We start from the raw sequence: 23,986 nt of genomic DNA, 5'->3' as shown, positions 1-23,986 counted from the left end.
CTAGTAAAAGGGTACAAATTGGCGAGAGTAAACAAGAGGATGTACGTTTGCATATGCCGGGTCCAGACGTTTGGTTTCTGGGTGTATATACACCCAGGAATTGGAAAAATATTTAGTACTCTCTCCGTAAATTAATATAAGAGCATTTAGATCACTAAAGCCTTTGGTAGACTAAATAAAAGCATTTAGATCACTACTTTAATGATCTAAACACTTTTATATTACTTTACAGAGGGAGTAATTACAAAAAAAGTCAAAAAAGTTTAGAAACATTTTTGGAATAAACTTCACTTCCTTATACACGCGTATGTAATTTTTCATCGACCAAAACCCACCGTTGACTTCTGGGCAAAAAGAAACTAAAATTATTGGTATATACTCACACTATTGGGTACATGACACTATTCACACTATTTTGACCAATTTTTTTGTTTTTTCGCCCCGAAGTCAATGCAGGGTTTTGGTTGACGGAAAATTACATACTAGTGCTAAAGGAACTTAAGATTATTAAAAATCTGAACTTTTTATTTTTATTTTTTTCTTCTAATTTCTGAGTGTATATATACCCAGGAAAGGGGTATTTCCCTGCATATGTCTCCTTATTTATCTTCGAACGAGGTGGTTCGTTGTTGATTAATCTCTACCATATCCTTATACGTTTGTCGCGGAGGCTGAGCCAAAGCAGTTTCTCCTTTCTAGCTAGACTAGTTCAGTTCAATTCAGTTGCCCCTCTGCGACGACAAGATGGCGTCCAGCGCCTCCTTCACCTGGGAGATCTCCGGCGCCGTTCCCCCTTGCGCCGGCCAGAACTCGTCCGTCGCCAGCACCTTGACTTGCAGCTGCAGGAACTGGACGTAGCTGAATGCCTTCTCGAGCATGGTGACCATGTCGACCTTGGTGCCGTTGGGCACCAGCTCCTGCAGTGTCCGGAGCCGTTCGCTGATCTTCTCCCGCCGGTTCTGCAACACGGAATGGTACATTCACCGTTCAGATCCTCCGAAATCCCCAAGGTAACGCAATGAATTCGAGCAGTAGAAAGAAGTGCCGTTTCGGTACCGAATTTACCTTTGCGGTGAGGCTTTGCGGGTCTCCCTTGGGCGAGGTGGTGGTGGGCGCCGCCGGCTTCGCCTTGCTCGTCTTCCTGCTCGCACCGCACCGCTTCTTGGTGGCCCGCTGCTCCGCGTCCTGGTCCTGAACGCGCGCCTGCCCCGCGGCATCGGGCGAGCCGTTGGACGTGCTCGGGAACAGGAGCCCGAACGGCCGGCACGCGCCACCGGAGCTCTGCGTCAGGCTGAAGCAGCCTGTGGCCGGGTCGAACCCTATGGTAGACGCTGGCCCCGCGTGCTGGTCCTCGTCCATGGCGTCCATCCACGCCTCCTCCTCCGCGATAGCCTGGACCGCGTGGCCCCGCGCGGCGCGGTCGAACGCGAGCACGGACGCCCCCGCGCCCGCCCAGCTCGCGCTCTCCGGCGCGTAGGCGCTCTCGGCGCCGGCTGGCTCGTCGTGGGCGTACGCATAGCCCCCGAAATGCGCCGCCGCTTCCAGGCCTCCAAGCAGCACGTCGTGGCCACCGTAGCCGAGCGCGTCGAACACGGAGGCCTCGGCGTCGAAGCCGCCGTCGCACATCACCATCCGCTCCCGCACTAACGCCATGATCACGATCACGTAGCGCTACCTACCTAGTAGTTTCTGAACCAAGATAGTGTCTCACTATATAGGCTCCGTGCTGTGCTCCCACGGTGGTTGGCAAGCGGCGGCGAGTTGTGTGCTGCCTTCACGCCATGCGCCGGCTATATATATACATGCGGCGGCGCACCGGCCCGGGCCACGCCGGGCACATGGGTGGGCGGGCATAAAGAAGCCGGTACAACAAACAAAACACCGTACGTGGAGAGGATTATACGAAGTACATCTGCATTAAATGCTGGAGCTAGATAGGTGATGGAGCTGCCGATCCTTGCCGTTCTCTGTCCCTCTTCCCTGTGCCAGGAGGCCCAAGAACAAATACCGGATCTCGGGCAATCGGGTTTGCCCACTCGGTGGAGCCGGAGAAGGAATGCATGAAGGAAGCGAGGTTGTGCGGATCCAGCTGAAATTGAAGAAGAGGCATGGCGACCCGTTTGGGTTGCGGGGAGGCAGGGAGCAGAAGGCGCGGCGGAGGCGACGGGCTCTCCCACGCGCTGCAGATCCCCGACCCCTCTCTTCTCATGTGACCGCATATGCTGATTTGCCTTGCCCTCTCTTTATTTGGCCATGCAACGCAAATGGGTTTTCTACATTTCCTACTCGTACAACGTACCAATGCTTATACTATCCTGCTTTACGCATTCTTTTCTTTCAAAGGACACGTAAAGCCGCGAACCAACCTGTAGTTGGATAATTAAGAGAACAGTGGTATTTTCAGCCCATCAAGATTCTCCTGATACTCATATTTATCCTGAATTTATTTCAGAAATTCCGACGGTGCGCTTTCAATGAAAGAAGACGTTTTCATTGACCACGAGACACCTATAATGACTTCGTAAAATTGCAAGATAATATGCCAGCTCAGTCTCTCAGAAGTATTCATAAAAATAGGATGTGCATATATGCATTTATAAGGATGAGTGCATGCGCGTATATATGAGCGCTTACCTCTGTACTGTGTTTCAAAAAAAGGAACACGTAGAGCCTTTGCTAGCAGCTCCTTGAAGTGTGATGAAAAATATTGTAGAAGCAGTGCATCCGTGTCAATAAGATATTAACATTCATCTTATTTGCATTGCCCTCTCTTTATTGTGGCCATGCAAAGCAAATGAATTTATTACATACAATATACTAATGCCTTGATATCTTTCTAAATTCATTCTTTTCTTTTAAGAACACGTACAGCCTTTGCTAGTCCTTCGTTCTTTCAAGTGAGAAAAGATTTTGGAAGCGGTGCATCGGTGTCACGAAGCTATCAACAATCATCTTTCGCTTTTTTACATGCAAATTTTTTTAACCTTTTTGACCTTTTATTGATATTTTTCTTACACCGTTATCAAGTATAACTTGTCGTCAATAGATACGTGTCTAGTATTTAATCAAAAATGTATACTAATACATTTTCAATGTATCTATAATTTTTGCTTTTTTCATGATGTTACATTATTAATCTTGGATGTTTTATATTCATTTTATAGCAACTTTATATCATTTTTTGGACTAAATTATTGACATAGTGCCTAGTGTAACTTGCTGTTTTTTGCTTATTTTTTACTTGGCAGAATATCCCTATCAAACGGAGTCCAAACGCAGCAAAAAATTTTGGAGATTTTTTTGAGCAGAAGACACCTTGGGAGCCAAGAAAGCACCTAGGAGGAGGCCGCGGGGACAACAAGACACCAGGACGTGCCAGGAGGCCCAGGTGCGTCCCGGTGGATTGTGGGGCCCACAGGGGTCTCCTGCATCGTCTCTTTGCCCTATAAATTCCCAAATGTTTTAGAAACCTTAGGGGAGTCGACGAAACACAATTTTTTCGTCGACGCAAATTCTAGAACCACGAGATCCAATCTAGAGCCCTATTCCGGCACTCTGCCGGAGCGGAACACGTTCACAGAGGGGTTCATCATCCTCATTGGTCCCTCTTTGATGATGCGTGAGTAGTTCACCATAGACCTATGGGTCTGTAGGCAATAGCTAGATGACTTCTTCTCTCTTTTTGATTCTCAATACAATGGTGTCTTGGGATCTATTTGATGTAATGACTTTTTGCGATGTGTTTGTTGGGATCCAATGAAGTTCGAGTTTATGATAAGATTTTTATCCATGAATATTATTTGAGTCTTCTTTGATCTCTTATATGCATGATTATTTATAGCCTCATATTTCTTCTCCGAATCTTTGGTTTAGTTAGGCCAACTATTTTAATTTTTTCTTGCAAAGGGAAGAGGTGCGGTGGGTTCGATCTTGCGGTGTCCTCTCCCACTGACAGAAGGGGCAGTGAGACACGCATGTATCATTTCTATTAAGGATAACAAGATGGGGCATATTCCTACATGAATAGATCCTGTCCACATCATGTCATCGTTCTTATTGCATTACTCCGTTTCTCCTTAAACTTAATACACTAGATGCATGCTGGATAACGGTCAATGTGTGGAGTAATAGTAGTAGATGCAGGCAGGAGTTGGTCTACTAATCTTGGACGTGATGCCTATATATTGATCATCGCCTTGGATATCGTCATAATTATTTGTTCTTCTATCAGTTGCCCAACAGTAATTTGTTTACCCACCGTGTGTTATTTCTCGAGAGAAGCTAGTAATGAAATCTACGGGCCTCGGGCATATCTTTTATCATATTTGCTTTTTGATCTATCTTTTGCCATATTTATTTTTAGATCTATATTTCCAAAAACCCAAAAATACCTTGCAGCACTTTTTATTTATTTATTTATTTATTTATTTTACGTTTTATCGAGATCTATTTATCCAATCTACCACCAAACATTTTATCTTATTACCGAGGAGGGATTGACAACCCCTCTTACGCGTCGGGTTGCAAGTATTTATTCTTTGTGTGCAGTACCGTTTACATATATTGCTTGGTTCTCCTACTGGATTTATACCTTGGTTTCATAACTAAGGAAAATACCTACCATAGTTGTGCTGCATCATCCCTTCCTCTTTGGAGAAATACAGACGCATTGTCAAGCCGCTTCAAAAGGAATTTCTGACGACGTTGTTGGGGTGGATCAAGTCAAGGTTGTCTCCTGTCAACTTGCCAATCTTTGGCACCAGGGAGACATCATCAACATCTATCAGGTTCCTAATCACAAATCTCATCTCTTTGCAATTTACATTATTTGTCATTTACCTCTTGTTTTCATCTCCCCCACTTCACGAAAATTTGCCTTTTTATTCGCCCTCTTTTTCGTTCGCCGTTTTATCGCCAGATCTATCTTTTTGCTTGCTTTTTTGGCATAGTTACAATGTCTCAAGAAAATACTAAATTGTGTGATTTTTCCAATACCAACAATAATGATTTTATTAGCACTCCGATTGCTCCTCCCGCCACTAGTACGGAATCTTGTGATATTAATGTCACTTTGTTGAATCTTGTTATGAAAGATCAATTTTCGTGTATTCCTAATGAGGATGCCGCGTCCCATCTAAACACATTCATAGAATTTTGTGATATGCAAAAGATGTGAACAATGATATTGTCAAGTTGAAATTGTTGGGGAGCGCAGTATTTCAAAAAAATTCCTACGATCACGCAAGATCTATCTAGGAGATGCATAGCAACGAGAGGGGAGAGTGTGTTTAAGTAATCTCGTAGACCGAAAGAGGAAGCGTTAAGAAACGCGGTTGATGTAGTCGAACGTCTTCGCGATCCAACCGATCAAGTACCGAACGCACGACACCTCCGCAATCTGCACACGTTCAGCTCGGTGACGTCCCTCGTACGCTTGATCCAGTTGAGGCCGAGGGAGAGTTTCGTCAGCAGGACGACGTGTTGACGGTGATGATGAAGTTACCGGCACAGGGCTTCGCCTAAGCACTAGGACGATATGACCAAGATGTGTATCCGTGGAGGGGGGCACCGCACACGGCTAAAACAATTGTCAACTTGTGTGTCTATGGGGTGCCCCCTTCCCCGTATATAAAGGAGGGGAGGATGGGACCGGCTGGCCCTCATGGTGCGCCCCCAAGGGGGGATTCCTACTCCTACTAGGACTAGGTTTCCCCCCTTTCCTAGTCCTAATGGGAGGGGGAAGGAAGGGGAAGAGGAGAAGAAGGAAAGGGAGGTCGGCCCCCCTCCCATTTCGGATTGGGCTTGGCCGCCTCCTCTCTCTTCCACTAAAGCCCATGTAGGCCCATTAAGCCCCCGGGGGGGTTCCGGTAACCCCCCCGGTACTTCGTTATATGCCCGAATTCAACCGAAACCATTCCGGTGTCCAAACATAACCTTCCAATATATCAATCTTGATGTCTCGACCATTTCGAGACTCCTCGTCATGTCTGTGATCACATCCGGGACTCCGAACTACCTTCGGTACATCAAAGCACATAAACTCATAATACCGATCATCATCTAACATTAAGCATGTGAACCCTACGGGTTCGAGAACTATGTAGACATGACCGAGACTCATCTCTGGTCAATAACCAATAGCGGAACCTGGATGCTCATATTCGTTCCTACATATTCTACGAAGATCTTTATCGGCCAAACCGCATAACAACATACGATGTTCCCTTTGTCATCGGTATGTTACTTGCCCGAGATTCGATCGTCAGTATCATCATACCTAGTTCAATCTCGTTACCGGCAAGTCTCTATACTCGTTCCGTAGTGCAACATCCCGTAACTAACTCATTAGTCACATTGCTTGCAATGCTTATAGTGATGTGCATTACCGAGAGGGCCCAGAGATACCTCTCCGACAATTGGACTGACAAATCCTAATCTCGATCTATGCCAACTCAACAAACACCACCGGAGACACCTGTAGAGCATCTTTATAATCACCCAGTTACGTTGTGGCGTTTGATAGCACACTAAGTGTTCCTCTGGTATTCGTGAGTTGCATAATCTCATAGTCATAGGAACATGTATAAGTTATGGAGAAAGCAATAGCAATAAACCAAACGATCATAGTGCTAAGCTAACGGATGGGTCAAGTCAATCACATCATTCTCTAATGATGTGATCCCATTCATCAAATGACAACTCATGTCTATGGCTAGGAAACTTAACCATCTTTGATTAACGAGCTAGTCAAGCAGAGGCATACTAGTGACACTCTGTTTGTCTATGTATTCACACATGTACTAAGTTTCCGGTTAATACAATTCTAGCATGAATAATAAACATTTATCATGATATAAGGAAATATAAATAACAACTTTATTATTGCCTCTAGGGCATATTTCCTTCAGTCTCCCACTTACACTAGAGTCAATAATCTAGATTACATTGTAATTATTCTAACACCCATGGAGTCTTGGTGCTGTTCATGTTTTGCTCGTGAGAGAGGCTTAGTCAACGGGTCTGCAACATTCAGATCCGTATGTATCTTGCAAATCTCTATGTCTCTCTCCTTGACTTGATCGTGGATGGAATTGAAGCGTCTCTTGATGTGCTTGGTTCTCTTGTGAAATCTGGATTCCTTTGCCAAGGCAATTGGATTAGTATTGTCACAAAAGATTTTCATTGGACCCGATGCACTAGGTATGACACCTAGATCGGATATGTACTCCTTCATTCAGACCCCTTCATTTGCTGCTTCTGAAGCAGCTATGTATTCCCCTTCACATGTAGATCCCGCCATGACGCTTTGCTTAGAACTGCACCAACTGACAGCTCCACCATTCAATAAAAATATGTATCCGGTTTGTGACTTAGAGTCATCCGGATCAGCGTCAAAACTTGCATCAATGTAACCGTTTATGACGAGCTCTTGGTCACCTCCATAAACGAGAAACATATCCTCAGTCCTTTTCAGGTATTTCAGGATATTCTTGACCGCTGTCCAGTGATCCACTCCTGGATTACTTTGGTACCTGTCGGGGATATACCCCGCGGTATGATCCGGCCGGAGTTATAACCCGGCTGGGACTTGGTAAACCGGCAGGTGGTAAATCGGTTGGTGTTAAGTTAGACGGTAAACCGGCAGGTTGTTAAACTGGCTGACAGTTAAGTCAGACAGGTAAAACATGCAGTTAACCCAGACGGTAAACCTGCCGGTTGTTAATTCGGCTGACAGTTAAGACAGGAGTTAAGTCAGATGATAACTCAGCAGGCATTCTTAAACCGGCAGACCATCTTAAACCGGCACCAGTTAACTCCTGGTAGGCAGTGGTAACTGGGTTGCCAGGAGTTATGAAGCCTGAGACGTTATGAAGCCCGAGACGTTATGAAGCCCAAGATGTTAAGAAGCCCAAGAATAGAAGTCATAATAGTTAAGTCTTAAGTCCGAGTTGGACTCTACATGTAACCCGCCCCTTCAACATATATAAGGAGGGGCAGGGCTCCCCAAGAGGGACAAGTTAGGAGAAACAATCTTAATGTTGGGTTTCGTAGTAATTTCAAAAAATTTCCTACGCACACGCAAGATCATGGTGATGCAAAGCAACGAGAGCGGAGAGTGTTGTCTACGTACCCTCGCAGACCGACTGCGGAAGCGTTGACACAACGTAGAGGAAGTAATCGTACGTCTTCACGATCCAACCGATCAAGCACCGAAACTACGGCACCTCCGAGTTCGAGCACACGTTCAGCTCGATGACGATCCCCGAACTCCGATCCAGCAAAGTGTCGGGGAATAGTTCCGTCAGCACGACGGCGTGGTGACGATCTTGATGCACTACAGCAGCAGGGCTTCGCCTAAACTCCGCTACAGTATTATCGAGGAATATGGTGGCTGGGGGCACCGCACACGGCTAAGGAATAGATCACGTGGATCAACTTGTGTGTTCTAGGGTGCCTCTGCCTCAGTATATAAAGGACTAGAGGGGGGAGGCTGGCCGGCCAAGGTGTGGCGCGCCAGGAGAGTCCTACTCCCTCTGGGAGTAGGATTCCCCCCCCCCAATCCTAGTTGGAATAGGATTCGCGGAGGGGGAAAAGAGAGAGAGAGGGGGCCGGCCACCTCTCCTAGTCCTAATAGGACTAGGGGAAGGGGGTGGCGTGCAGCCCATGTAGGGTTGCCTCTTCTCTTTTCCACTAAGGCCCAACATGGCCCATTTAGCTCCCGGGGGGTTCCGGTAACCCTCCCGGTACTCCGGTAAAATCCCGATTTCACCCGGAACACTTCCGATATCCAAACATAGGCTTCCAATATATCAATCTTTATGTCTCGACCATTTCGAGACTCCTCGTCATGTCCGTGATCATATCCGGGACTCCGAACAACTTTCGGTACATCAAAATGCATAAACTCATAATATAACTGTCATCGAAACCTTAAGCGTGCGGACCCTACGGGTTCGAGAACAATGTAGACATGACCGGGACACGTCTCCGGTCAATAACCAATAGCGGGACCTGGATGCCCATATTGGCTCCTACATATTCTACGAAGATCTTTATCGGTCAGACCGCATAACAACATACGTTGTTCCCTTTGTCATCGGTATGTTACTTGCCCGAGATTCGATCGTCGGTATCCCATACCTAGTTCAATCTCGTTTCCAGCAAGTCTCTTTACTCGTTCCGTAATACATCATCTCGCAACTAACTCATTAGTTGCAATGCTTGCAAGGCTTATGTGATGTGCATTACCGAGAGGGCCCAGAGATACCTCTCCGACAATCGGAGTGAAAAAACCTAATCTCGAAATATGCCAACCCAACATGTACCTTTGGAGACACCTGTAGTACTCCTTTATAATCACCCAGTTACGTTGTGACGTTTGGTAGTACCCAAAGTGTTCCTCCGGTAAACGGGAGTTGCATAATCTCATAGTTACAGGAACATGTATAAGTCATGAAGAAAGCAATAGCAACATACTAAACGATCGGGTGCTAAGCTAATGGAATGGGTCATGTCAATCAGATCATTCTCTTAATGATGTGATCCCGTTAATCAAATAACAACTCATTGTTCATGGTTAGGAAACATAACCATCTTTGATTAACGAGCTAGTCAAGTAGAGGCATACTAGTGACACTCTGTTTGTCTATGTATTCACACATGTATTATGTTTCCGGTTAATACAATTCTAGCATGAATAATAAACATTTATCATGATATAAGGAAATAAATAATAACTTTATTATTGCCTCTAGGGCATATTTCCTCCAGTCTCCCACTTGCACTAGAGTCAATAATCTAGATCACATCACCATGTGATTAACATCAATAGTTCACATCATCATGTGATTAACACCCATAGTTCACATCGCCATGTGACCAACACCCAAAGGGTTTACTAGATTCAGTAATCTAGTTCACATCGCTATGTGATTAACACCCAAGGAGTACTAAGTTGTGATCATGTTTTGCTTGTGAGAGAATCTTAGTCAACGGGTCTGCCACATTCAGATCCGCATGTATTTTGCAAATTTCTATGTCAACAATGCTCTGCATGGAGCTACTCTAGCTAATTGCTCCCACTTTCAATATGTATCTAGACCGAGACTTAGAGTCATCTAGATTAGTGTCAAAACTTGCATCGGCGTAACCCTTTACGACGAACCTTTTTTTTCACTTCCATAATCGAGAAACATATCCTTATTCCACTAAGGATAATTTTGACCGCTGTCCAGTGATCTACTCCTAGATCACTATCGTACTCCCTTGCCAAACTCAGTGGTAGGGCATACAATAGATCTGGTATACAGCATGGCATACTTTATAGAACCTATGACTGAGGCATAGGGAATGACTTTCATTCTCTTTCTATCTTCTGTCGTGGTCGGGCTTTGAGTCTTACTCAACTTCACACCTTGTAACACAGGCAAGAAACCTTTTTCTTTGACTGTTCCATTTTGAACTACTTCAAAATCTTGTCAAGGTATGTACTCATTGAAAAAACTTATCAAGTGTCTTGATCTATCTCTATAGATCTTGATACTCAATATGTAAGCAGCTTCACCGAGGTATTTCTTTGAAAAACTCCTTTCAAACACTCCTTTATGCTTTGCAGAATAATTCTACATTATTTTTGATCAACAATATGTCATTCACATATACTTATCAGAAATGTTGTAGTGCTCCCACTCACTTTCTTGTAAATACAGGCTTCACCGCAAGTCTGTATAAAACTATATGCTTTGATCAACTTATCAAAGTGTATATTCCAACTCCGAGATTCTTGCACCAGTCCATAGATGGATCGCTGGAGCTTGCATATTTAGTTAACACCTTTAGGATCGACAAAACCTTCTAGTTGCATCATATGCAGTTCTTCTTTAAGATATCCATTAAGGAATGCAGTTTTGACATCCATTTGCCAAATTTCATAATCATAAAATGCGGCAATTGCTAACATGATTCGGACAGACTTAAGCATAGATACGAGTGAGAAAATCTCATCGTAGTCAACACCTTGAACTTGTCGAAAACCTTTTGCGACAATTCTAGCTTTGTAGATAGTAACACTACTATCAGCGTCCGTCTTCCTCTTGAAGATCCATTTATTTTCTATGGCTTGCCGATCATCGGGCAAGTCAACCAAAGTCCATACTTTGTTCTCATACATGGATCATATCTCAGATTTCATGGCTTCAAGCCACTTTGCGGAATCTAGGCTCACCATCGCTTCTTCATAGTTCGTAGGTTCATCATGATCTAGTAGCATGACTTCCAGAGCAGGATTACCATACCACTCTGGCGCGGATCTTACTCTGGTTGATCTACGAGGTTCAGTAGTATCTTGTTCTGAAGTTTCATGATCATCATCATTAGCTTCCTCACTAACTGGTGTAGGTGTCACAGAAACAGTTTTCTGTGATGTACTACTTTCCAATAAGGGAGCAGGTACAGTTACCTCGTCAAGTTCTACTTTCCTCCCACTCACTTCTTTCGAGAGAAACTCCTTCTCCAGAAAGTTTCCGAATTTAGCAATAAAAGTCTTGCCTTCGGATCTGTGATAGAAGGTGTATCCAATAGTTTCCTTTGGATATCCTATGAAGACGCACTTCTCCGATTTGAGTTTGAGCTTATCAGGATGAAACTTTTTCATATAAGCATCGCAACCCCAAACTTTAAGAAACGACAGCTTAGGTTTCTTGCCAAACCATAGTTCACATGGTGTCGTCTCAACGGATTTAGATGGTGCCCTATTTAATGTGAATGTAGCTGTCTCTAATGCATAACCCCAAAACGATAGTGGTAGATCGGTAAGAGACATCATAGATTACACTATATCCAATAAAGTACGGTTATGACGTTCGGACACACCATTATGCTGTGGTGTTCCATGTGGCATGAGTTTGTGAAACTATTCCACATTGTTTTAATTGAAGACCAAACTCGTAACTCAAATATTTGTCTCCGTGATCAGATCGTAGAAACTTTATTTTCTTGTCACGATGATTTTCCACTTCACTCTGAAATTCTTTAAACTTTTCAAATGTTTCAGACTTATGTTTCATCAAGTAGATATACCCATATCTGCTCAAATCATCTGTGAAGTTCAGAAAATAACGATACTTGCCGTGAGCCTTAACACTCATCGGACCGCATACATCAGTATGTATTATTTCCAATAAGTCAGTTGCTCGCTCCGGAGAACGGAGTCTTAGTCATCTTGCCCATGAGGCATGGTTCGCAAGCATCAAGTGATTCATAATCAAGTGATTCCAAAATTCCATCAGCATGGAGTTTCTTCATGCGCTTTACACCAATATGACCTAAACGGCAGTGCTACAAATAAGTTGCACTATCATTATTAACTTCGCATCTTTTGGTTTCAATATTATGAATATGTGTATCACTACGATCGAGATCCAATGAACTTGTTTCATTGGGTGTATGACCATCGAAGGTTTTATTCATGTAAACAGAACAACGATTATTCTCTGACTTTAATGAATAACCGAATTGCAATAAACATGATCAAATCATATTCATGCTCAACGCAAAAACCAAATAACACTTATTTAGGTTCAACACTAATCCCGAAAGTATAGGGGAGTGTGTGATGATGATCATATCAATCTTGGAACCACTTCCAACACACATCGTCACTTCTCCCTTAACTAGTCTCTGTTTATTCTGCAACTCCCGTTTCGAGTTACTAATCTTAGCAACTGAACTAGTATCAAATACTGAGGGGTTGCTATAAACACTAGTAAAGTACACATCAATAACATGTATATCAAATATACTTATGTTCACTTTGCCATCCTTCTTATCTGCCAATCACTTGGGGTAGTTCCGCTTCCAGTGACCAGTCCCTTTGCAGTAGAAACACTTAGTCTCAGGCTTAGGACCAGACTTGGGCTTCTTCACTTGAGCAGCAACTTGCTTGCCGTTCTTCTTGAAGTTCCCCTTCTCCCCTTTGCCCTTTTATTGAAACTAGTGGTCTTGTCTACCATCAACACTTGATGCTCTTTCTTGATTTCTACCTTCGTCGATTTCAACATCACGAAGAGCTTGGGAATCACTTTAGTCATCCCTTGCATATTATAGTTCATCACGAAGTTCTACTAACTTGGTGATGGTGACTAGAGAATTCTGTCAATCACTATTTTATCTGGAAGATTAACTCCCACTTGATTCAAGCGATTGTAGTACCCAGACAATCTGAGCACATGCTCACTAGTTGAGCGATTCTCCTCCATCTTTTAGCTATAGAACTTGTTGGAGACTTCATATCTATCAACTCGGGTATTTGCTTGAAATATTAACTTCAATTCCTGGAACATCTCATATGGTCCATGACGTTCAAAACGTCTTTGAAGTCCCGATTCTAAGCCGTTAAGCATGGTGCACTAAACTATCAAGTAGTCATCATATTGAGCAAGCCAAAACGTTCATAACGTCTGTATCTGCTCCTGCAATAGGTCCGTCACCTAGCGGTGCATCAAGGACTTAATTCTTCTGTGCAGCAATGAGGATAAACCTCATATCACGGATCCAATCCGCATCATTGCTACTAACATCTTTCAACTCAATTTTCTCTAGGAACATATCAAAATAAACACAGGGAAACAACAACGCGAGCTATTGATCTACAACATAATTTGCAAAATACTACCAGGACTAAGTTCATGATAAATTTAAGTTCAGTTAATCAAGTTAATTAAAGAACTCCCACTTAGATAGACATCCCTCTAATCTTCTAAGTGATTACGTGATCCATATCAACTAAACCATAACCGATCATCACGTGAGATGGAGTAGTTTTCAATGGTGAACATCACTATGTTGATCATATCTACTATATGATTCACGCTCGACCTTTCGGTCTCCGTGTTCCGAGGCCATATCTGCATATGCTAGGCTCGTCAAGTTTAACCTGAGTATTCTGCGTGTGCAAAACTGGCTTGCACCCGTTGTAGATGGACGTAGAGCTTATCACACCCGATCATCACGTGGTTTCTGGGCACGACGAACTTTGGCAACGGTGCATACTCAGGGAGAACACTTCTTGATAATTTAGTGAGAGATCATCTTATAATGCTACCGTCAATCAAAGCAAGATAAGATGCATAAAAGGATAAACATCTCATGCAATCAATATAAGTGATATGATATGGCCATCATCATCTTGTGCTTGTGATCTCCATCTCCGAAGCACCGTTATGATCACCATCGTCACCGGCGCGACACCTTGATCTCCATCGTAGCATCGTTGTCGTCTCGTCAATCTTATGCTTCCACGACTATCACTACCGTTTAGTAATAAAGTAAAGCATTACATCACGATTGCATTGCATACAATAAAGCGACAACCATATGGCTCCTGCCAGTTGCCGATAACTCGGTTACAAAACATGATCATCTCATACAATAAAATTCAGCATCATGCCTTGACCATATCACATCACAACATGCCCTGCAAAAACAAGTTAGACGTCCTCTACTTTATTGTTGCAAGTTTTACGTGGCTGCTACGGGCTTAAGCAAGAACCAATCTCACCTATGCATCAAAACCACAACGATAGTTTGTCAAATAGACTCCGTTTTAACCTTCGCAAGGACCGGGCGTAGCCACACTTGGTTCAACTAAAGTTGGAGAGACAGTCGCCCGCAAGCCACCTGTGTGCAAAGCACGTCGGGGGAACCGGTCTCGCGTAAGCGTACGCATAATGTTGGTCCGGGTCGTCTCGCCCAACAATACCGCCGAACCAAGTATGACATGCTGGTAGGCAGTATGACTTATATTGCCCACAACTCACTTGTGTTCTACTCGTGCAAATAACATCAAACCATAAAACCTAGGCTCGGATGCCACTGTTGGGTTTCGTATTAATTTCAAAAAATTTCCTACGCACACGCAAGATCATGGTGATGCAAAGCAACGAGAGGGGAGAGTGTTGTCTACGTATCCTCGCAGACCGACTGCGGAAGCGTTGACACAACGTAGAGGAAGTAATCGTACGTCTTCACGATCCAACCGATCAAGCACCGAAACTACGACACCTCCGAGTTCGAGCACACGTTCAACTCGATGACGATCCCCAGACTCCGATCCAGCAAAGTGTCGGGGAAGAGTTCCGTCAGCACGACGGCGTGGTGACGATCTTGATGCACTACAGCAGCAGGGCTTCGCCTAAACTCCACTACAGTATTATCGAGGAATATGGTGGCTGGGGGCACCGCACACGGCTAAGGAATAGATCACGTGGATCAACTTGTGTGTTCTAGGGTGCCTTTGCCTCAGTATATAAAGGACTAGAGGGGAGAGGCTGGCCGGCCAAGGTGTGGCGCGCCAGGAGAGTCCTACTCCCTCTGGGAGTAGGAATCCCCCCCCCCCAATCCTAGTTGGAATAGGATTCGCGGAGGGGGAAAAGAGAGAAAGGGGGCCGGCCACCTCTCCTAGTCCTAATAGGACTAGGGGAAGGGGAGGCGCGCAGCCCATGTAGGGCTGCCTCTTCTCTTTTCCACTAAGGCCCAACATGGCCCATTTAGCTCCTGTGGGGTTCCGGTAACCTTCCCGGTACTCCGGTAAAATCCCGATTTCACCGGAACACTTCCGATATCCAAACATAGGTTTCCAATATATCAATCTTTACGTCTCGACCATTTCGAGACTCCTCATCATGTCCGTGATCACATCCGGGACTCCGAACAACCTTCGGTACATCAAAATGCCTAAACTCATAATATAACTGTCATCGAAACCTTAAGCGTGCGGACCCTACGGGTTCGAGAACAATGTAGACATGACCGAGACATGTCTCCGGTCAATAACCAATAGCGGGACCTGGATGCCCATATTGGCTCCTACATATTCTACGAAGATCTTTATCGGTCAGACCGCATAACAACATACGTTGTTCCCTTTGTCATCGGTATGTTACTTGCCCGAGATTCGATCGTCGGTATCCCATACCTAGTTCAATCTCGTTGCCGGCAAGTCTCTTTACTCGTTCCGTAATACATCATCTCGCAACTAACTCATTAGTTGCAAAGCTTATGTGATGTGCATTACCGAGAGGGCCCAGAGATACCTCTCCGACAATCGGAGTGACAAAACCTAATCTCGAAATACGCCAACCCAACATGTACCTTTGGAGACACCTGTAGTACTCCTTTATAATCACCCAGTTACGTTGTGACGTTTGGTAGTACCCAAAGTGTTCCTCCGGTAAACGGGAGTTGCATAATCTCATAGTTACAGGAACATGTATAAGTCATGAAGAAAGCAATAGCAACATACTAAACGATCGGGTGCTAAGCTAATGGAATGAGTCATGTCAATCAGATCATTCTCTTAATGATGTGATCCCGTTAATCAAATAACAACTCATTGTTCATGGTTAGGAAACATAACCATCTTTGATTAACGAGCTAGTCAAGTAGAGGCATACTAGTGACACTCTGTTTGTCTATGTATTCACACATGTATTATGTTTCCGGTTAATACAATTCTAGCATGAATAATAAACATTTATCATGATATAAGGAAATAAATAATAACTTTATTATTGCTTTTAGGGCATATTTCCTTCACTTAAAGGGTTAGGGTTAACTGGGAGAGTCGGTTTACGGCGACTTCCTCATGATCATAATGAGAGATAGCCTCAAACAACAAGTAGGGTTGTTACCGGATGATGTTTCCCGGGGCCCGAAGCTGTCTAAATCCTTGTCTTGTGTTGCGTCTCTCGATTCCGCTCAACCCCTCTCAAGCTACCATGTAGATGCGTTGGCCTCACGACTAAGTCCTTTCACGAGGACATCTGCCGTGACAATTTCATGATAGTTGGCGCCCACCGTGAGGCTCGCGCACGATGATGTTGAGTTCTTGGAGGGATTTCTTCCAGGGATCGGGAAGTATGCAATTTTCCGGATGAGCTGATTTGAAAGGACTTGCATCAATTTTAAAGGTCATCAGTTCAGATTTGGGATCTATAAGATTTTAAAAGGTTCAAGAAAAATTATGGTTACAACTTGTCTGCCGCCCTTATCCGACGGTCTGTCGAAGCCAACAGAAGATTTATCCACCATAGCGATCCGAAGCCATATCAATGTTTGGAACACTACCTAGGTCGAGACCGACAAGAGCAAAACTGTACAAGTCATCCGAGGCTACAGCCTAATCCGCCGCGTTATACTACTGCTCCCAGGCCGTGGGAATCAACAGTCTGCTGCTAAGCTTGTTAACCTTGCGTGAAGAATAGTCAAATACCGGAAAATCAATTAGTACGTGGTCAAGACTGATACTACTTAAGTGCTACCAGATCAGATTACTATATCCATCCGAGTAAGAAAAGTCCAAGAACGGTTGTCGGATGATCATCAGGGTATTTTTCAAAGAAAGAGACGAAAGGAGTGGGGTCCATGAGCTAGAAGAAGACCCAGACGTGGATGGATAAATTAACTACGACTCGGAAAGCAACTTTGGTTGTTCGCTGCCAAATCGCCGCCATGGCCTTCCGCCGGGCGGCCTTTTCCCTGAGCCGGTTTCGCCAAGTGACTCTGCCTCCCCTTCAAGTCGCCGAGCCGGTCTCTGATTCTCCGGTTTCACTCCGAGTCGCCATCCCGTCGCCTCCGCCGTCCACTTCCAGGCCGCCTTGGCCTTGCGTCGCCCCTGCTATCGCTGAGCTGCCGCCCGTCTCAAACTGCGACAGGAGAGTTGTCGCACTGCTGCAACTCGCCGCATCGCCGGCCCCGCGATGCTGCTCCGGGATTAACCTCTGCCTCGGGCTGACGCAGGCCAGCCTGCCGTCTCAGTTACGAGCACACCCACGCCGGCTGCGCCGTGGCGTTTTGTCCCATTCTGTTCTGCGTCGTCATTTCCGCCGGCTTCATCCTCGTCGCTCCGCCATCACAGGACTCCGCTGCCGGTTTACCTCTGCCTCCACGACCGCTTCTGAGCAGCCGTTGTGGCCTGTTTCGCGCTGTTTCGCACTGCTCAAATCATCCGCGACCTTACCTCCGCGGCTTGATCGGTCCGCCTTCACAGCCGCGGCCTCGCCTGCACCGGCAAATTGCCGCTGCTGCCGCTCACTTCCAAGCCACCCCGCGGCCTCACCCTGATGCTGGTGCAGCCTTGCGCTGCTCCGTGTCGTCGCCCGTATACTGCAGCTTCACCCGTCTGCGGCCTAGAACCGCCGTTTCTGAGGCATTGAGTCACCGCTCGCCGAGTCAGCCCCTGTTCCGCAGTACTGCGAGCCCAGCCGCGTCAAAATCACCTTCGCTGGTTCACATCACCCGCCGCGGGTCGCTGCAGGTTTAAACCACTGTGAACTCCTCCCGCTTTACGCACCCGCGCTGAAACCAGCTGCAGCGGCGCCTCTCCAACCCGCCACTGCCGGTCGCATCCCCTTGCTAATAAAGTCATCTGCTCGGCCGGCCCATTTCTTGCCTCGGTGGTCTTGTCAAGCCGGCTGCACTGGAGCCGCCTTCGCTGGCGTATCAAGCCACCGACATGTTTCCGTCTTCAGGCTGAGTCACCACGGCCTCGTGACCATTGTCGCTGAAAAGCTGCCTTTTTATGATTCGCCGGAGCACCTCGGCTTCAGCCGCGTTCAACCTCCGGCAAGCCGCCCCTGAAGCCACTTTAAACCGGGTCTACTTTGCCTCGGAGCCGGTTCGCTCCTCCGCCATCGTACAACAACCTGGCTTTGTTTGCCTAATGAGTCGCTGTGCGCCGAGACGACCGACAACTGTGCCAAATCGCCACCGCACGGAGCCGCTTCTGACGGATGTTGTCCCCCGCTCTCACCGCTGTTGTGATCTCGCCAGGCCGCCCGAGCCGCTCGATCGCCATTCACTGAATCGCCAGATAGCCGCACCTGTTAATCGCCAGATAGCCGCACAAGTGATAGGTATATAAAACGTATATTTTCAAAATTGATGTTAACAAATAGTTCTGATCCAGTGCCATCAATATTCTTAAACCGGTAATTTTGGCAATGATAAACCGGTAAAGTTTTACATTCTTAAACCGGCAAGTTCTATAGTTTTAAACCGGCTGAAGATCAAATGAGTATTTCGAAGACCAATATTTTTGTTAAGCACTGGGAGTTGAAGTCAAAGGAGTTATTCTTCATAATATTTCTCTATGACAAACCAATGTCAGCAAATTGATTATGAAGCTGGTCTATTGACTCGGATTTTATAGAAGAAGGAAGTGACAAGGACTTAAGGATGATCAGGATCAGTTTAACATGGATAGATCCAAATTAAACTGGGGGCTAATGTCGGGGATATACCCTGCGGTATGATCCGGCCGGAGTTATAACCCGGTTGGGACTTGGTAAACCGGCGGGTGTTAAGGCAGGTGGTAAACCGGTTGGTGTTAAGTCAGACGGTAAACCGGCAGGTTGTTAGACCGGCTGACAGTTAAGTCAGACCGGTAAAACAGGCATTTAACCCAGACGGTAAACCGGCCGGTTGTTAAACCGACTGATAGTTAAGACATGAGTAAAGTCAGATGGTAACTCAATAGACATTCTTAAACCGACAGACCATCTTAAACCAACACCAGCTAACTCCCGGCAGGCAGTGGTAACTGGGTTGCCAGGAGTTATGAAGCCCGAGACGTTATGAAGCCCAAGATGTTAAGAAGCCCAAGAAGAGAAGTCATAATAGTTAAGTCTTAAATCCGAGTTGGACTCTACATGTAACCCACCCCTTCAACATATATAAGGAGGGGCAGGGCTCCCCAAGAGGGACAAGTAAGGAGAAACAATCTTAAAGGGTTAGGGTTAACTGGGAGAGCCGGTTTACGGCGACTTCCTCATGATCATAATGAGAGATAGCCTTAAACAACACGTAGGGTTGTTACCGGATGATGTTTCCCGGGGCCCGAAGCTGTCTAAATCCTTGTCTTGTGTTGCGTCTCTCGATTCCGCTCAACCCCTCTCAAGCTACCACGTAGATGCGTTGGCCTCACGACTAAGTCCTTTCACAAGGACATCTGCCGTGACAATTCCACGACAATACCTCCCTGCTAAACTAATAGCAAGGCACACATCAGGTCTGGTACACAACATTGCATACATGATAGAACCTATGGCTGAAGCCTAGGGAATGACTTTCATTTTCTCTCTATCTTCTGCAGTGGTCGGGCATTGAGTCTGACTCAACTTCACACCTTGTAACACAGGCAAGAACCCTTTCTTTGCTTGATCCATTTTGAACTTCTTCAAAACTTTATCAAGGTATGAGCTTTGTGAAAGTCCAATTAAGCGTCTTGATCTATCTCTATAGATCTTGATGCCCAATATATAAGCAGCTTCACCGAGGTCTTTCATTAAAAAATTCTTATTCAACTATCCTTTTAAGCTATTCAGAAATTCAGTATCATTTCTGATCAACAATATGTCATCCACATATAATATCAGAAATGCTACAAAGCTCCCACTCACTTTCTTGTAAACACATGCTTCTCCAGAACTCTGTATAAAATCATATGCTTTGATCACACTATCAAATCGTATATTCCAACTCCAAGATGTTTGCACCAGTCCATAAATGGATTGGTGGAGCTTACACACTTTGTTAGCACCTTTTGGATCGACAAAACCTTCTGGTTGCATCATATACAACTCTTCTTTAAGATATCCATTAAGGAATGCAGTTTTGACATCCATTTGCCAAATTTCATAATCATAAAATGCGAAAATTGCTAACATGATTCGGACGGACTTAAGCATCGCTACGGGTGAGAAAGTCTCATCGTAGTCAACTCCTTGAACTTGTCGAAAACCTTTCGCAAGAAGTCGAGCTTTGTAGATAGTAAGATTACCGTCAGCGTCAGTCTTCTTCTTGAAGATCCATTTATTCTCTATGGCTTGGCGATCACCGGCAAGTCAACCAAAGTCCACACTTTGTTCTCATACATGGATCCCATCTCAGATTTCATGGCCTCAAGCCATTTTGCGGAATCTGGGCTCATCATCACTTCCTCATAGTTCGTAGGTTCGTCATTGTCAAGTAACATGACCTCCAGAACAGGATTACCGTACCACTCTGGTGCGGATCTTACTCTGGTTGACCTACGAGGTCCGGTAGTAACTTGATCAGAAGTTTCATGATCATCATCATTAGCTTCCTCACTAATTGATGTAGGAATCACTGGAACTGATTTCTGCGATGGACTACTTTCAAATAAGGGAGCAAGTACAATTACCTCATCAAGTTCTACTTTCCTCCTACTCACTTCTTTCGAGAGAAATTCCTTCTCTAGAAAGGATCTATTCTTAGCAACGAATATCTTGCCTTCTGATCTGTGATAGAAGGTGTACCCAATAGTCTCCTTTGGGTATCCTATGAAGACACATTTCTCCGATTTGGGTTCGAGCTTATCAGGTTGAAGCTTTTTCACATAAGCATCGCAGCCCCAAACTTTAAGAAACGACAACTTGGATTTCTTGCCAAACCACAGTTCATAAGGTGTCATCTCAATGGATTTCGATGGTTCCCTATTTAACATGAATGCAGCCGTCTCTAAAGCATAACCCCAAAACGATAGCGGTAAATCAGTAAGATACATCATAGATCGCACCATATCTAATAAAGTGCGGTTACGACATTCAGACACACCATTACGCTATGGTGTTCCAGGTGGCGTGAGTTGCGAAACTATTCCGCATTGTTTCAAATGAAGACCAAACTCATAACTCAAATATTCACCTCCACGATCAGATCGCAGAAACTTAATCTTCTTGTTACGATGATTTTCCACTTCACTCTGAAATTCTTTGAACTTTTCAAATGTTTCATACTTATGTTTCATCAAGTAGATATACCCATATCTGCTCAAATCATCTGTGTAGGTCAGAAAATAACGATTCCCGCCACGAGCATCAACACTCATCGGACCACATACATCAGTATGTATTATTTCCAATAAGTCTGTTGCTTGTTCCGTTGTTCTAGAGAACGGAGCTTTAGTCATCATGCCCATGAGGCATGGTTCGGAAGCATCAAGTGATTCCAAAAGCCCATCAGCATGTAGTTTCTTCATGCGCTTTACACCAATATGACCTAAACGGCAGTGCCACAAATAAGTTGCACTATCATTATTAAACTTATATCTTTTGGCTTCAATACTATGGATATGTGTATCACTACTATCAAGATTTAGTAAAAATAGACCACTCATCAAGGGTACATGACCATAAAAGATATTACTCATATAAATAGAACAACCATTATTCTCTGATTTAAATGAATAACCGTCTCGCATCAAACAAGATCCAGATATAATGTTCATGCTTAACGCTGGCACCAAATAACAATTATTCGGGTCTAAAACTAATCCCGAAGGTAGATGTAGAGGTAGCGTGCCGACGGCGATCACATCGACTTTGGAACCATTTCCCACGCACATCGTCACCTCATCCTTAGCCAATCTTCACTTAATCCGTAGCCCCTTTCGAGTTGCAAATATTAGCAACAGAACCATTATCAAATACCCAGGCACTACTTCGAGCATTAGTCAGGTACACATCAATAACATGTATGTCAAATATACCTTTAAATTTGCCATCCTTCTTATCCGCCAAATACTCTAGGCAATTCCACTTCCAGTGACCAGTCCCTTTGCAGTAGAAGCACTTAGTCTCAGGCTTAGGTCCAGATTTGGCCTTCTTCACTTGAGCAGCAACTTGTTTGCCATTCTTCTTGAAGTTCCCCTTCTTCCCTTTGCCCTTCTTCTTGAAACTGGTGGTCTTGTTGACCATCAACACTTGATGCTCCTTCTTGATTTCTACCTCCGCAGCCTTTGGCATCGCGAAGAGCTCGGGAATCGTCTTATCCATCCCTTGCGTATTATAGTTCATCATGAAGCTTTTGTAGCTTGGTGTAGCGAACCGACCTCAGATGGTCAAGTCTCTGTGCTTTAGTGTCATCCCTGGATCGGTAATGCTGACACACACAGTACTCGAGGGATTTATAATAGAGTGGCAATCACACACTTATTACATCGAATGTCTCAAAAGAGAACTTAATACAATAATATGGCTTAAGGCCATCTAATACGATAACATTGGAAGGCTTGGAAGATAAAGTGAGTCCATTAACTCCAACGGCATAGCTGAGCTGCACGACAACGACCTAACGAACCTTACTCCTCGTCTGAAAAGTCTGCAACATAATACGTTGCAGCCCGAAAATGGGTCAGCACATGGAATATGCTGGCAAAATAACACAGTAGAGCATGAACAGAATAATGCTATCACTACATGCATATTTGGCTGGTGGAAAGCTCTATGGTTATAGTTTTTGCGAAAGCCAATTTTTCCCTACAACAAAGGAATAGGTTTTTAATTTAACTATCATGGTAGTTGAAACATCATTGAGAAGGTTCCTCCAACTCAATCCCAATTAAAGTGATTAACATCCCAACAATATTATTTAATAAATGATGAGATACATGTGATAACTCAAATACTAGATACTCAAGAATTGTCCATAACCGGGGACACGGCTAACCATGATTAGATTATACACTCTGCAGAGGTTTGCGCACTTTTCCCCACAAGACTCGATCGCCTCCGCTGGATTTCCCGCACTACAAGGTGTTTGGGAAACGGATGACCGAGACACAGTCTTTCAGAAACATTAACTCTTTACTCCGGACAGACCATACCAAACCTACATCCCACTACCTGCTGATCTGCCTCTTCAAGAGCTTCACGTAGCTTACTCAACTATGCTAGAGCCCATAATAGCTTGTGGCTGCACACGGAAGTTTTCTAGCATGAATCATCTCAATTCCCTTTGAGCCTGGGTGGCGGTCCATAGGAAGATCACACGGGTACTCCGGGATTTCCAAAAATACAGGCAACACTGGGTACTCCAGGTGCCTCAATCCACCCAGATGTTAATTTTAGTTGGCACCTTAAGTTTGAACCATTAATTAACAATCTCACATCTGTCATGGATTTCTCTC

General features: G+C 44.7%; 1 protein-coding gene across 1 annotated transcript; it reads right to left on the bottom strand.

Annotated features, from left to right (window-relative positions):
- Positions 1–342: 342 nt before the first annotated feature.
- LOC125516857 lies at positions 343–18,424 on the bottom strand. Its single transcript, XM_048682147.1, has 4 exons — positions 18,276–18,424; positions 17,934–18,162; positions 1,066–1,671; positions 343–959 (listed from the first exon to the last, which is right to left on the bottom strand). Exons 1-4 carry the CDS (start codon positions 18,422–18,424, stop codon positions 720–722), a joined length of 1,224 nt encoding a protein of 407 aa, XP_048538104.1. The 3' UTR covers positions 343–719.
- Between the last annotated feature and the right edge of the window lie 5,562 nt (positions 18,425–23,986).

This window comes from Triticum urartu, chromosome 6, assembly GCF_003073215.2.
Source record: "Triticum urartu cultivar G1812 chromosome 6, Tu2.1, whole genome shotgun sequence".
NCBI lineage: Eukaryota > Viridiplantae > Streptophyta > Magnoliopsida > Poales > Poaceae > Triticum > Triticum urartu.
Note: the sequence above shows the minus strand (reverse complement) of the source record. Positions and strands in the feature narration are given on the sequence as shown.